This window comes from Brassica napus, chromosome A2 (assembly GCF_020379485.1).
Source record: "Brassica napus cultivar Da-Ae chromosome A2, Da-Ae, whole genome shotgun sequence".
NCBI classification, from domain to species: domain Eukaryota; kingdom Viridiplantae; phylum Streptophyta; class Magnoliopsida; order Brassicales; family Brassicaceae; genus Brassica; species Brassica napus.
Genome location: NC_063435.1, coordinates 1,603,014 through 1,616,472, shown reverse-complemented (window position 1 = coordinate 1,616,472; position 13,459 = coordinate 1,603,014). Strand labels below are relative to the sequence as shown.

The window sequence follows — 13,459 nt, the reverse complement described above, 5'->3', positions numbered from 1 at the left end:
TGAAAGTAAGCTTACTTGGAGCATTATATAGTTGCTACTTGCTTGCTAGATTTTTTAGGTTTAAATCCGGTTACTCTAAACCGGATATTCAACTTTTGTAATATACTTCACCCACGAAATTGCTGATTCATCAGACATCAAAGTATCAAACATGGCTTATGATATTTTGTAAATACTTGTCACATTTCACCAACAAAAGTCGGTATAACAAATATTCATCACAATTTCGCTCAAAAAGAATGTGCGAATGTACAAAAAGAGGAGTCACCACACAATACGCAACACGTAGTACAGGAATCAGCTATTTAGTTCACTCTTTTTAAATTCTTCATAACAAAAAATAACCTTTACAAATTAAAGCGTGTGTCATTTTCGCCCTCCTAATTCTTTTTTTTTTCTGAACTAGTTAGAAGCAAAAAATCAAAATGTTGAAAAAATTGTCTTTACATCGTAATTACAAAAAAGGAATGTTCTAACAGCGTTTTCCGACTCTGCAATCAAGTGCTCCGGCGTATTTGGTCAGCATAGAAACCGCTATTCCATGTTTCGGTTTAATCATTTGTTTTCTCGTGTGATGACATTTAAAATGAGGGTTCCCAGATTGTCTGAAATAAGCTCCATTCATGAACATGTCTTTGTCAGATCTCCAGTTCCAGTGTTTCCATTCATGTTCCGAAGCATAATCTCTCTTAGTCACCTACATGTAATAATTTTTTTTATGAGTTTCAATGTTACCATTGTTTTGCTCTTTTATATTTTTTTTTAAGTTACCTCTCGGTAATGAGGTTTGTGTGGAGGAGCGATGAATCGGTTTCCATGGCTGAGTATCGTCGGAGCTTGACTACCTCCTATAGCGTAAAGCTCCCAATGAGTGTAGTCATTGTTCACAACATGAACAAACCCCCACCTGATCCTTGGCATCCTCTGCACAAGTCCTTTACCAAAATGGTTATAAGCCACTGTGACTTGCATCTTCTTGTCCCCCTGATTGTCGTTTTGCGCACCAAGCAACATCACCTACACAAACAGACATCCCCCAAATAACTTAGAATATAAATCAACTGATGGATGTTGTCTAGTATATACCCGTACTAGTATTAGAGATAAATGTTCCACATCAAAAATTGAAAAAAAAAAGATTAAATAATAAATAAGTGTAATGGACCAATTCATCACTAACTAATTTAAAGTTTAGAGTCCATCTAACTTAATAACTAGGTTATATAGATATGAATGCTCACGTCATTGTGGTGAGTGAAGTGAGAGTTAGAGATTGTAATGGCAGTAGATCCAACAATGGCATCAATGAGTCCATCTTGACATTTTGACATCGAAATATGGTCAAGCCATATCATAGAAGAACCGTATATAGATATACCGTCTCCATCGGCTTTAGTTCTCATTCCGAAATGGTCTGTTGAGTCTCGGATCATACCACCATTACTCTGGCAAATGTGGTGAATACGCAATCCATGGATAATGACATGTCTCACAAACTGAATCGTGATCCCTGCGCCATGCGCGATATGGACATCAGTCCCTCGCGCATCGATCGTCTTGAAGCTACAAATCATAAGCTCTTGGCTTAAACGAATATGCATATCGTTCTTGAAAATTATCCAAAGAGGTTCCTTCTGAATCACGGCGTGGCGCAACGTCCCGGGCTTAGGGTTCACCATGTCTTCGTCTAGGTTGCTTGTAACCACGTAGATGCGTCCGCGCTTTCCACCTATTGTGCTGTGTCCGAACCCGCGGACACATTTGACAAGATTCTTGCGACGCTTAGCCCAATTCGAACGGCAACGCCAACATTTATCTATCGGGTTACTTGCGGTACACGGTCCCTTGAGCTTACTCCATTTTCCTTTTCGTTTGCCTTTACCTTTACCTTTAGGTTTACCTCTTAAGATTCGCCTCGTGCTGTTCATCTCGTTTCCTACCATTTCAATGACATCATCTTCCACCTCTTCAGGCTTCTCGTCGTCGCTATCTTCCTCGGTCTCCTTTACATCAGTAGAGTTGCTATACACCCAAACCATAACAAGAATCAAACATTAGTTAATTATGTTTTTATGGTTCAAGCTTATAGATGTAAACTTGACTTACTCGTAGTGACGTTCGTGAAAATGATCGACGACTTCGTAAGGATTAGAATGATAAGCTTGAAGGGTGAATTCTCGGGCTTCGCCAGCTCGTTTCGACCAATATTCGTCCAACTCAGAAAGGTTTGCTCGTATGGTCGGAATCAGACCGGCGATATAAAACGTAAACATCAACTTTAACAGCCTAGTCATCTCCATCTTTGTAAATGTTTGTTTGGTCTATTTTCTCTCTAATAACAGCTTGTATATTAAATATAAATCTTTTCCCCTTGTTATCTTAAGGGGTTAAAATTTAAATGGAGAATTACCAAGCTTTCAACATAGCTTTAGGTTGTTTTTCTATTTGTTTCTTTATTTTCTTTGGAAGCCTAAAGCCTTTTTAGATGATGATGATTCGTACTGCGCATTTAAAGAAACGTGAACGATTGGTGTTTAAATAAACTTGGTTAAGAAGTAATGTTCAATTTAGGAAGTTACCGCTAAGGATGGAGGGCCGTCATTGTTTATTTGTGGACACTTTCTATGTTTTTTTTTTGTTTTTAAAATTATTATTTTAGCTCTAAATTATTCTCGTTCTTTAGTTTTATATAGGATAAAAATAGGTATGAAGAAGTTTGAGTGATAACATATTTTTGATATATTTATTTTCATCGATTACTTAAATTTAAAAAAATTTATAGACTTTAATTTCTTTGTTCATGAAGGTCATTGATTTTATATCTATTACTTTCTATTCACCCTCTTTACAAAGTTCACTTAAGCCAAAAAAAACAACCTAGACTATTATATAGTCTATTTTTATGGAATTATATTGATTTAAAGTTGGTAATATACGCATACACATATACTCTTGATTGGTACAGAAAAGTAATAAGAAAGCTTCAGATAGCATATAAACATTTATTTATAATTGTTAGATTTGCATAAAATGATAATAGATTTAATTTAATTTGGAGTTTTTTGCTACGAATTTAATTTTAATTTAATTTAATTTGGAGTTCTTAATCATGTTGCTAACATATTTTCTTAATAAAACAATTTTGATAACATTAGAAGAAAAGAACTTCTTAAGACTTAGATTCGTTTTCACAGAAACTATAGCTTTCAAATGTTCCAAAGTTACTCGGTTCAATCTTAAAGGGTAAGCCTTTGTTTCCTTCTTGTAAGAAGCAAACTAAGAAAGAGTCAGTTTTCTATCCTTAGCAAAAAAATATGACCGAATTTTCTATGCGTGAACGCTTATTTCTCAATCCTCAAACCAAATTTAGAAACAAACATATATTATGCTTGATGATTTCCCTCCCAATCACTTCTTTATTCCTTTGGTTTTTGGTTTCATATCATATGCATATAATCTTTGTTGAAAGAATACCCGGATAATTATTATTTATACACTCCTTATGTGTATACACTGTATTGTATGTCTTTTTGACTAGAAATGGCCGTGAAATGTACAAATAGGGTACATTATGCATAAAAAGGGCAGTTTCTTTGTTGTTTTTAATTTATGTATATCTTAAGATAAGAAAAAAAAATCAAAGGCTATGGAAAGTTCTGTTGGAGAGTATATGTAGCTCTTCTTTGTTCATGCAAAAGATAAATTAAACAGCCTTCTTTTCTTTATCTTTTGTTTTTGTTTCTCCTTTTCTTACATAAATATGATGAGAAGAAAATGCTAAGAAACTTTGACCCAAAAAAAAAATGCTAAGAAACTTAAAAGAAAATGATTATTGCAGTAGTGTATTATTGTACACATGATAATTTTCGGCAAACTCAACTCTTCAAACGCTCTAGTTAAATGGTAAACAAAATCTGACTAATAAATAAGCAAAATAAATTTAAATTCAGAGGTTAAAGACGAAAATCCATTGTGGAATCGAACACCTTGAATTTCAAGAGTTGTACATTTCAACAAAAGAAAGAAAAGCCATCCATCGACTTTACCCGTATATATGCCATAAGATGAAACAGTTTATTTCCACTAATTTGAAAGGAAACTGTGTCTTCGATTTTCTTTAGATCTTTCATTGATTGTTTTTATTGCATGAAATTAAACAATTTCAGACAATAAAAACAATTGTTTAATTGATTAGAAAAAAAAATATGGTCTCTTGGCTTGATGTCTACAATGTTTTTTCAGCAACTGTTCCTCTCTATGTTTCAATGATCTTAGGTTACCTCTCTACGGGAATGGGCTGGATTATCAAGAATGAAGAGGGCGCAGTTCTGTGTCGCGGTACGTCCAACAGAAGATTTGTAGGCTCAGCGCTTATAGCAGAAGCACTAGCTATGCGAGATGCAATCAACCAGGCCAAAGACCTTTGCCTTCCCTGTCTCCACATTTACTCGGACTCTCAGGTCCTCATCTCTACCCTTTGTGAAGGGCGGGATTTGAATGAGATCGCAGGTATCCTTACTGATATAAGGAACCTTGCCACTCTCTTCTGTCCATTATCTTACTCTTTTGTGCCTCGTTTAGAAAATTCTAAGGCAGACTCTTTGGCAAGAGCAAGCCTTGCTCGTTTAGTTATGTAATATGGATTTGATTTAAGTAAATGGAAGCTCTTATTTGACAAAAAAAAAAAGGTTACCTCTCTACGAAACATCTTAATCTCTTTTCACTGGAACAATGCGTAGGCATCAACAAATTCATCGCTAAATTTTCAATCCCTTTGCTTTCTTTCCAAGTAATCTCCCAAAACAATCCTTTTACAATGAGCCTTAGACTCATTCTCTCAGACATTCTCCAGAAAATTTTAGCCGCCGTTGTATTGGCCGTAGTTATAAGATTCTGGCATCCAAAGGGAGGAACAGGAGGAAAATTGGGTTGGATCATAACTGGATTATCTGTAACCGTGTTTCCAAACACTCTCATTATTGGAATCCCTATCTTAAGTGCCATCGATGGAGATGCAGCAAAAAACATCTTGGTGCAGATTGTTGTGTTGCAGTGCTTGATTTGGTCCAACATCTTGCTCTTCTTATTCGAGATTAATGCCACGTGGGACTTACAATCTTCCGGAGCTTCCATAGAACATAGAGGTAACTGTTTATTTTTTTCTTTCTATTTTTGTCTTTTCAATAGAGAACTTCCTTTAATAATTACCCTAATTAAATATGTGATTCTTGTTAAACAAGTCAATGACAATGAAGAAACTGATATAGAGCAAGAGCCAATAGAAGAAGAAGCAATAGTGAGAACAAGATCTTCTGGAACTGGGAAGATAATACTGAAGGCTTGGAGAAAGTTCATAGTTAATCCTAATACATACGCAGCAATGATTGGATTAATCTGGGCTACTTTACATTTCAGGTGAAAATTTAATATTATTTATCTAAATCAACTCACACATCAATGATCTAGTAGTTCTTCTTTACCATCTTACATGTCTAAACATTTTTTTTCTCTTTTCAAAAAGAAAGCGATAATTTAGTAGTTCTTCTATTTTAATCTTTCTGTTTGATTATTTACGCATATGCAAATTTATTTTCTTATCTAAATGGGATAAATTAGTCATATTCCACATTTTCAGATTTTCTTAAAAATAGTTTACAACATCAAATGTGACTCATTTATTTATTTAATTTCTAATAGGTTGGGGTGGAAATTGCCTGAGATGATTGACAAATCGATACATTTGATATCTGATGGAGGCTTAGGAATGGCCATGTTCAGCTTAGGTAATCTATATATATATTTATGTAAAGAAATTTCACATCTGATACCACAATATTTAATATGAAACATGGTGGAAGTTTCAAAACAAGTATAGATTTCAAGCTCATAAGACCTAAGATTGATGCTAGATTAAGCAAAATATGATACTGGAGCTTTATTTAGTGCAAGAGATGTAAAAATGGAAAAATTAATCTAAGAACAAAGATTAATTTAGGAACACCATGATTATTTAATTGATATCATAAATAAAATGGGATAGAAGGATTGTTTGGACAAAGTGGCAATTCATAAAGTATTTTCAGGGGCGAAGCTAGAAGTTTTGTCTGGTTGCACTTATGATGATAAAAGAATAAAAGACATATTTAAAAATCGAACTTGGGTTATTATGGGTGCACACTCTATGTTTTGCCATCTATTCAAACTAATTTTACATGTTTACTCTCACAAGGTATACGGTGGCTTCGCCCCTGGTTCTTTTACATGTTTGATGTTCTTAACACATACTTAAATGGATATTTACTTGCTAAGAACCCTCATAAAATGGACTTTTGGACTTGTTATTATATGCATAATATTGGCTTCTTGTGGATGTTTTGATAAACAGGTCTTTTCATGGCATCACAAAGTAGTATCATAGCATGTGGAACAAAAATGTCGATTATAACAATGATTCTCAAGTTTATATTAGGACCTGCTCTTATGATTGCTTCTGCATTTTGTATCAGATTACGAGGTACTCTTTTCAGAGTCACAATATTACAGGTAAACAATTTGAAGTTAGTAATGCATTAGTTAAAAGCCTGTTATAAATTTGTTTGAAAGCAATAGTTAAAATCCTTCCTGATTGATTGATTGTGTTGCAGGCTACATTGCCACAAGGGATCGTGCCATTTGTTTTTGCAAAAGAGTATAATGTTAATCCAGAGATCGTTAGTACGGGGTAAATAAATTGTTGTTTAATTTTTGAAAAAATCCATTTCTGAAATTTAATTTTCTGGTGTTGCTTTTGCAGGGTGATATTTGGAATGCTAGTTTTCGTACCAATAACTTTGGCATATTATTTTGTACTGGACCTATGAATATGACATGCATGTTAATAATTAGAACTTTTATTTTGGTAGATATATTCAAGTTACATCACATTTTAGTCATGGGATTTCTGAGATGTTGATTGATAAAAGCTAATGTCAAACCAATACTCTCATTTTTACATAATTTCAATAATTTACTCCTGACATTAAATTTAAATTCGGGAAGTAATCTTCTTAGGCTAATACATATATGTTTTATTGAACCAAATCTAAGAACATCATCTAAATAAAAATCAAAAGGCCAGAGATAAATATGTAGAATAACATCTAAACAAGAATTCAATAACACTTCAGATGGTGGTCTAACTCTAAAGTTGATACATGTTAAATCTAAATAAATATATAGATCAAAAATTATTTATATTAAAAAACTTTGGGGAGCAAGGAAATAGAGACGGCGCCTGCGTCCCACGCAAATTGAAAATGGAAAAGGCCAATTAAAATAAAAAAAAAGGGAAAAAGAAAATGCCTTGGTGAGTGGGGAATAAATAAATCTAACGGTTGTCAAAGAAGAGAAAAAGACAAAGTAATATCGATCCAACGGCTGAAGATATTTTGCTTGATAAGGAGGAGCACGAGAAGAAAGGGATTTAGGGTTTTCTTCATCCCCTTAAATACACACACCACCAGTTACCACCATCGTCACTCTCCTCTCCTCTGACTCGTACTCTGCACAGCTCGTACCAGAGAAAACAATCATGGTTAAAGGTCCAGGACTCTACACCGAAATCGGCAAAAAGGCCAGAGGTACGACGAGCCTCCTCCATCTCTCTCTCTCTAACCTTTCTCTTTGTGAGGTGAATGTGACTTGCTCGTGGTGTTGAGATTCGTTGAATCGCTTTAGGTTTATCAATCGTCGCCTATTTAGGATTATGAGCCGTTTCCGTCGATTATATGCTCTCTGTTTCGTTGACTTGTATCAATAATGCGCTGTATTCGAATCTTCTCTGCGGATCTGGAAAACGTTTTATCTATATACAGTAGCTGAATCGTGATCTTCGATTGCAGATCTTCTCTACAAGGACTACCAAGGAGACCAGAAGCTCAGCGTCACCACTTACTCTTCCACCGGCGTTGTAAGTTCTCTTATCAGATTCTTCATAGTGATGTGATGATTAAAACTTTGTTTTATAGTTATATAACTGATTTGTAACTGATTGAACATTATTCATCAATTTTATAATATATTTTCTGTGTTATGATCTTTAGGCAATCACCACCACTGGAACAAACAAGGGAGACTTGTTTGTTGGTGATGTAACTACCCAAGTCAAGAACAAGAACTTCACTGCCGATATCAAAGTCGCCACTGATTCTTCTGTATGCTTACTTGCTGCCTCTCTACCAAATTAATCATTCCCAAACATGTTGATTTCTGCTTAATTCATTTTGACAATCTCTGTGTGAATATTTTTTCAGCTGCTGACCACCTTTACCTATGATGAGGCTACCCCTGGATTGAAGGCAATCGTCAGCGCCAAGGTGCCTGATCAGAAATCTGGCAAGGTAATATAAAAGATAGCTTCTATGGTTTATAAAATAGTTTTGCTATGTATGAGTCTGTGTAACAACAACCTTTTTTCCTGTGTTAAAAACAGGTTGAGCTCCAGTATCTGCACGACTATGCTGGTATCTGCACCAGTGTTGGATTGACCGCTAGCCCCATTGTCAACTTCTCCGGTGTGGTTGGAAACAACGTCTTGGCTCTTGGTACCGATGTGTCCTTCAACACCCAGTCTGGTGATTTCAAGCAATTCAATGCTGGTTTCAGCTTCACCAAGGACGATCTGATTGCTGCCCTTACTCTGTAAGTTCCCTCCATTATTAAACCACATACACGCTGTTTTATTTGAGGGTTTTGATTGATCTTTGTGTTTTGTTTTGTAAGGAATGACAAGGGTGACAAACTGAATGCATCGTACTACCACATTGTGAACCCGTTGAGCAACACAGTGGTTGGAGCTGAGGTTACCCACAGCTTCACGACTCAAAAGAACGCCATTACCGTTGGTGCTCAGCATGCTCTTGACCCGTTGACGACATTGAAGGCACGCGTGAACAATGATGGTGTAGCTAACGCGCTGATCCAGCACCAGTGGCGTCCAAAGTCGTTCATCACCGTTTCTGGAGAGGTTAACTCCAGGGCGATTGAGAAGGGTGCCAAGGTTGGGTTTGCTCTTGCTCTCAAGCCTTGAGAAAGAATCAAGAATCCAAATGTGCCCTTGAGGAGGGGTAGCTTAGTTTTTTTTTTTCATCTTCTCGGTCTTCTAATCTTTTGGACTAATCTCTCTTGCCTGGTTTTGCTTTAAAAATCTTTCATTTGTTGTTTTGTTTTAATCGGTGTTGGGATTTGTAGAAAATAAGAAAAAAAACTATTAAAAGGATCGTCTTGAAGATGAACCGTACGAATCTCTTTCCTAATTATTTGTCTCAATGCTCTGCTAAAACACTCTGTTCAATTCGATTTGGTTCTGAGAGATTCTTACAGATCTGCTTTTTATTTTGATTCGTCACAGGAGTTTTGATTTGTTTCAGTCCATTACTTTATTTTTTATTCTTTGGCCGCTTACACTTGGTCCATGTCAATTTGAATGTACTCGAATATTATATACGAATAACATCTTAAATATTATGAACTAAAGCTATGTGGAAGTATTCAACTTGAATAAAATCAAAATGGTAGTGAACAAACCAGCTGCAGTTCCATCTTCCAACAAAACCAATATGGCCTTAATCTTACACACGCGGGCTTACATTTTCAATATGGGCTTTCATGGATAAGCCCATTAGGCCTAATATGTGAAGGATTAGCAGTAGTACAGATTAGTCAACTAAAAGTCCTCGAACAAATTTCTTTTAGACTAAATCAACATTTATTGAAACAGATTTGACAGTAGTTGAATGTTTTAATTTAAACCCTCTCCATACGCTACATACGCATTCATTAAAGTGTATATACTATATCAGTATCAAACAACATCCATCCACCTACCAAAAATACAATTAATAAATGAAGACTAACAATGACCATTTACCATAATTCAAACAATAAATAACTTCTTAAGAAAACACTTTGACTGGAACAAAAATCTAGATAAAATATAAACTTAAAACTATAAAATATATGCTCTGGATATTTTACATAATACAAAATATATGTAAAAAAGTATTAAATTGTAGGCAAGAACCAGATCTTATATCAAAAACCTACCGACACAAATCTGATAAAAAAATTGGATATTTACATACCCATATCATCATTTATAGTAAAATTTTAATCAAAAACAATAATATTAAATTGTAGAAAAGAACCATATCATATATCAAAGACTAATATTTACTAAATATTTGTAAAAATAATAATAAAGCAAACATCTATAACATACAAAAAGAACAGACCAACAAACGAAGAAAAACACACAAATTCTTCATCTTTTTGCTCTCTTTTGTTTTTTCAATTTCGTAATTTCGACGGTTTTGCGAGTCTAAGCAAAAAAACCCAAAGCTTCACTCCAACTCTCTCTCTCTCTCGCTCACCACCACTGAACAAACCGATCTGAGAGAGAGAGAGAGATGAAGAAGCTGAAGAGCTGTTATCTGCAAGTCCGTCGTCACCAGCAACAAGCCTCAGACCGGAGATGGATCCTCCCATTAGCAATCGGATCCATCTGCTCTCTCTTCCTCCTCCTCCTAACAACCTTAGCTTCCTCCTCCAGCCAAGCTCGCTTGATTCCGTTATCAGTCTACGGCCTCAGATCCTCCGTCTTCGTCGAGTCCAAGATCAATCCCTTATCCGTCTCCGTCACACCTCCTCCGCCGCCTCCGCGCCTCGCGTACCTGATCTCCGGCTCTTCGGGAGACGGCCAGATGCTGAAACGGACGCTGATGGCGCTCTACCACCCGAACAACCAGTACGTCGTCCACCTCGATCGCGAGTCCTCGGCCGAGGAGCGGCTGGATCTCAGCGCGTTCGTCGCGAACCAGACTCTCTTCGGGAGGTTCAGGAACGTGAGGATGATCGTGAAGGCGAACTTCGTCACCTACCGTGGGCCGACTATGGTGGCGAACACGCTCCACGCGGCGGCGATTTTGCTTAGGGAAGGTGGGGATTGGGATTGGTTCATCAATCTCAGCGCATCTGATTACCCTCTCGTCACGCAAGATGGTAAACGAACTTCATCTTCTTCGTTGTGTTTGTAATGACTCTTGTTGAATCGTTTCGGGGTTTTGGAATACAGATCTGTTGCATACGTTTTCGTATCTGCCTAGGGATCTCAACTTCATCGATCATACGAGCAACATTGGGTGGAAAGAGTGAGTAACTGAACTACGCACCTCTCCTCGAGGATTAGTCTGAGCCTTTTCATAGGTCCGGGATATAATTAATGAGATTATGTGAAAATTTGTAGGTCGCATCGAGCAAAGCCGATAATTATAGATCCTGGTTTGTATATGTCAAAGAAAGCTGATGTTTTCTGGGTTTCACAGAAGAGAAGCATGCCTACTGCTTTTAAACTCTTTACAGGTCTTATAATCTTTCCATTATTGGGTACTTACCATATTGGGAATATGTTTAAATCTTTCTTTTTTTTTTGGAACCAATGTTTATGAATCCATGTTGGTCTTCCTGAAATGTAGGAAACTTAGTAAGCTATAATGTTTGTTTTTATGTCTGTTTCAAACTCTTCACAGGTCATCTCATTTAAAAAAACCCTTCCTTTTTGGATGATTAACATATTGGGAATGTCTAAATATAGATATGAATCCCTTAATAGTGTGATCTTATTATGTTTCTTTGATGTGTGGTTAATAGGATCCGCGTGGATGATGCTATCTCGGCCTTTTGTGGACTATTTCATATGGGGATGGGACAATTTACCTCGCATTGTATTAATGTACTACGCGAACTTCCTCTCCTCACCAGAAGGCTACTTCCACACGGTGATCTGCAACGCGAAAGAGTTCACCAACACGACAGTAAACAGCGACTTGCATTTCATCTCGTGGGACAATCCTCCGAAGCAGCATCCTCACCATCTCACGCTCGATGATTTCGATAGGATGGTGGACAGTAACGCGCCTTTCGCTAGAAAGTTCCGTAGAGATGAACCTGTTCTGGACAAGATCGATTCGGAGCTCTTGTCTCGGAGTCCAGGGATGGTTACTCCGGGTGGTTGGTGTATTGGGACGAGGGAGAACGGGAGCGACCCGTGTGCAGAGATTGGTGATACTTCGGTTGTAAAGCCTGGTTCTGGAGCTAAACGGGTTGAGAAACTCGTAACGTATTTGTTATCAAATGAGAATTTCAGACCACGGCAATGCAGGTAATAGAGAAACATGTGAGTTTTTTTGGGCCTATTGCTTTGATGGCATGAAAATTCTACCGTGAGTTTGTGCTAATGATTATGATTATGCGTTGATGGCTGTATAGGAGGAACTTTTGAATTTTCTTACCTTATTAATTGCCGAAAATACCGTGAAGAATAATTCGATTATTAATTTTGTTTTCTCTTGTCCACACTAAATCTTGACCTTTTACTTATTAATAATCCCTATGGTTTAGGTATGTCACAACATCAGCAACGTTGCTTTCTCTTCTTTGTCATGAAGTTTCAAAACTAAGCATAGTGATTCAGTTGATGTTTTTAGCATTATAATTGTTTCTTGATTGATTTGTGACGTAGTTAGCAGTTATTGGATTATTGCTTTTCTCTCTCTAAAGTTATAGATCTCCATGTCACTAGGGACAAAATTACATGACAGTAGTCAATGCACTATTCCATGTGACTTTATGAATTTAAAATTACATTTTGTACGGTTAAGTAATTTAAATGATAGTTTATTCAGGGTATATAAAAACAACTCGTGCTCAGTATAGTGAGCCTTTGTTTAGTCTCATTGAACCCAAATGAAAAATCTCTTTATTTTAACCATCACATGTCTTGTTTCGGATCCAAAATTAACTTACTTCAAATGGTTGATTAAATGGCATAGTAAGCATACTTGTGCTCAGAATTATGAATATTTATTCTCATGGATTCTTAATTAGAAGAATCTCTGAAGTCTGACATGTGAATTTTATTCAAAAGATCATCATAGCACAAGATTAAAAAAAAACTACATGGTATGATTTGGATATAGAAAAAAAAATATCAACGCATTATACTGACAATAAGGCAGATAATCACAGAGCCAAGATCAAATTTTCTTTTGAAAGAAAACAAAATAGATCAGAGTTTGGTTAGAAATTATCTGTCACGGTTAATCTGAAACACGGACCAAATTGTTACTCATCACATCTATTTCGAATCCAGCGAATAAGAAAAACAACAGAAATAAAAGTCATAAAAGAGAGAACGAAGAAGAGAAGGAAAAACAGACTAGATCATCAGAGATTATAAAATACCAATAATCATGCATATTTCCTCCTTCATATTGTTGCAGTATTTGCTCATCAACAGATCTCACTACGAATATATAAAATAAATCCAATCATAAAAATCTATAAATCGAAGAAGATGAAAGAAACCTTATAAGATCAATGTCTGCGGGATCCGGCTTGTCTTGTAGTAGCATTTATATATATC

The 13,459-nt window shown here is 36.1% G+C and overlaps 5 protein-coding genes and 2 non-coding genes across 7 annotated transcripts; 4 read left to right on the top strand and 3 right to left on the bottom strand.

The window, feature by feature from the left end:
- Positions 1 to 450: 450 nt before the first annotated feature.
- On the bottom strand, positions 451 to 2,523 carry LOC106364615 (probable pectate lyase 19). The gene is made up of 4 exons (XM_013804152.3): positions 2,107 to 2,523; positions 1,242 to 2,022; positions 772 to 1,017; positions 451 to 697 (listed from the first exon to the last, which is right to left on the bottom strand). Exons 1-4 carry the CDS (start codon positions 2,298 to 2,300, stop codon positions 473 to 475), a joined length of 1,446 nt encoding a protein of 481 aa, XP_013659606.1. The 5' UTR covers positions 2,301 to 2,523; the 3' UTR covers positions 451 to 472.
- Positions 2,524 to 4,292: 1,769 nt separating this feature from the next.
- Positions 4,293 to 5,419, top strand: LOC125589004 (auxin efflux carrier component 8-like). Its single transcript, XM_048761084.1, has 3 exons — positions 4,293 to 4,509; positions 4,740 to 5,144; positions 5,241 to 5,419. Exons 1-3 carry the CDS (start codon positions 4,293 to 4,295, stop codon positions 5,417 to 5,419), a joined length of 801 nt encoding a protein of 266 aa, XP_048617041.1.
- A 292-nt stretch (positions 5,420 to 5,711) lies between these two features.
- On the top strand, positions 5,712 to 7,138 carry LOC106364616 (auxin efflux carrier component 8). The gene is made up of 3 exons (XM_048748531.1): positions 5,712 to 5,783; positions 6,386 to 6,543; positions 6,645 to 7,138. The coding sequence occupies exons 1-3, from the start codon at positions 5,720 to 5,722 to the stop codon at positions 6,723 to 6,725; spliced, it is 303 nt and encodes a 100-aa protein (XP_048604488.1). The 5' UTR covers positions 5,712 to 5,719; the 3' UTR covers positions 6,726 to 7,138.
- A 224-nt stretch (positions 7,139 to 7,362) lies between these two features.
- On the top strand, positions 7,363 to 9,293 carry LOC106367187 (mitochondrial outer membrane protein porin 3). The gene is made up of 6 exons (XM_013806907.3): positions 7,363 to 7,619; positions 7,881 to 7,948; positions 8,082 to 8,192; positions 8,292 to 8,378; positions 8,471 to 8,679; positions 8,761 to 9,293. Exons 1-6 carry the CDS (start codon positions 7,571 to 7,573, stop codon positions 9,065 to 9,067), a joined length of 831 nt encoding a protein of 276 aa, XP_013662361.1. The 5' UTR covers positions 7,363 to 7,570; the 3' UTR covers positions 9,068 to 9,293.
- Positions 9,294 to 10,267: 974 nt separating this feature from the next.
- LOC106367189 (beta-glucuronosyltransferase GlcAT14B) lies at positions 10,268 to 12,388 on the top strand. Its single transcript, XM_048748507.1, has 4 exons — positions 10,268 to 11,037; positions 11,111 to 11,186; positions 11,282 to 11,397; positions 11,686 to 12,388. Exons 1-4 carry the CDS (start codon positions 10,446 to 10,448, stop codon positions 12,198 to 12,200), a joined length of 1,299 nt encoding a protein of 432 aa, XP_048604464.1. The 5' UTR covers positions 10,268 to 10,445; the 3' UTR covers positions 12,201 to 12,388.
- A 486-nt stretch (positions 12,389 to 12,874) lies between these two features.
- Positions 12,875 to 12,977, bottom strand: LOC125589605. Its single transcript, XR_007325775.1, has one exon. It is a non-coding gene; the product is annotated as a small nucleolar RNA R64/Z200 family (small nucleolar RNA).
- Positions 12,978 to 13,255: 278 nt separating this feature from the next.
- Positions 13,256 to 13,336, bottom strand: LOC125589590. The gene has a single exon (XR_007325762.1). It is a non-coding gene; the product is annotated as a small nucleolar RNA Z199 (small nucleolar RNA).
- Between the last annotated feature and the right edge of the window lie 123 nt (positions 13,337 to 13,459).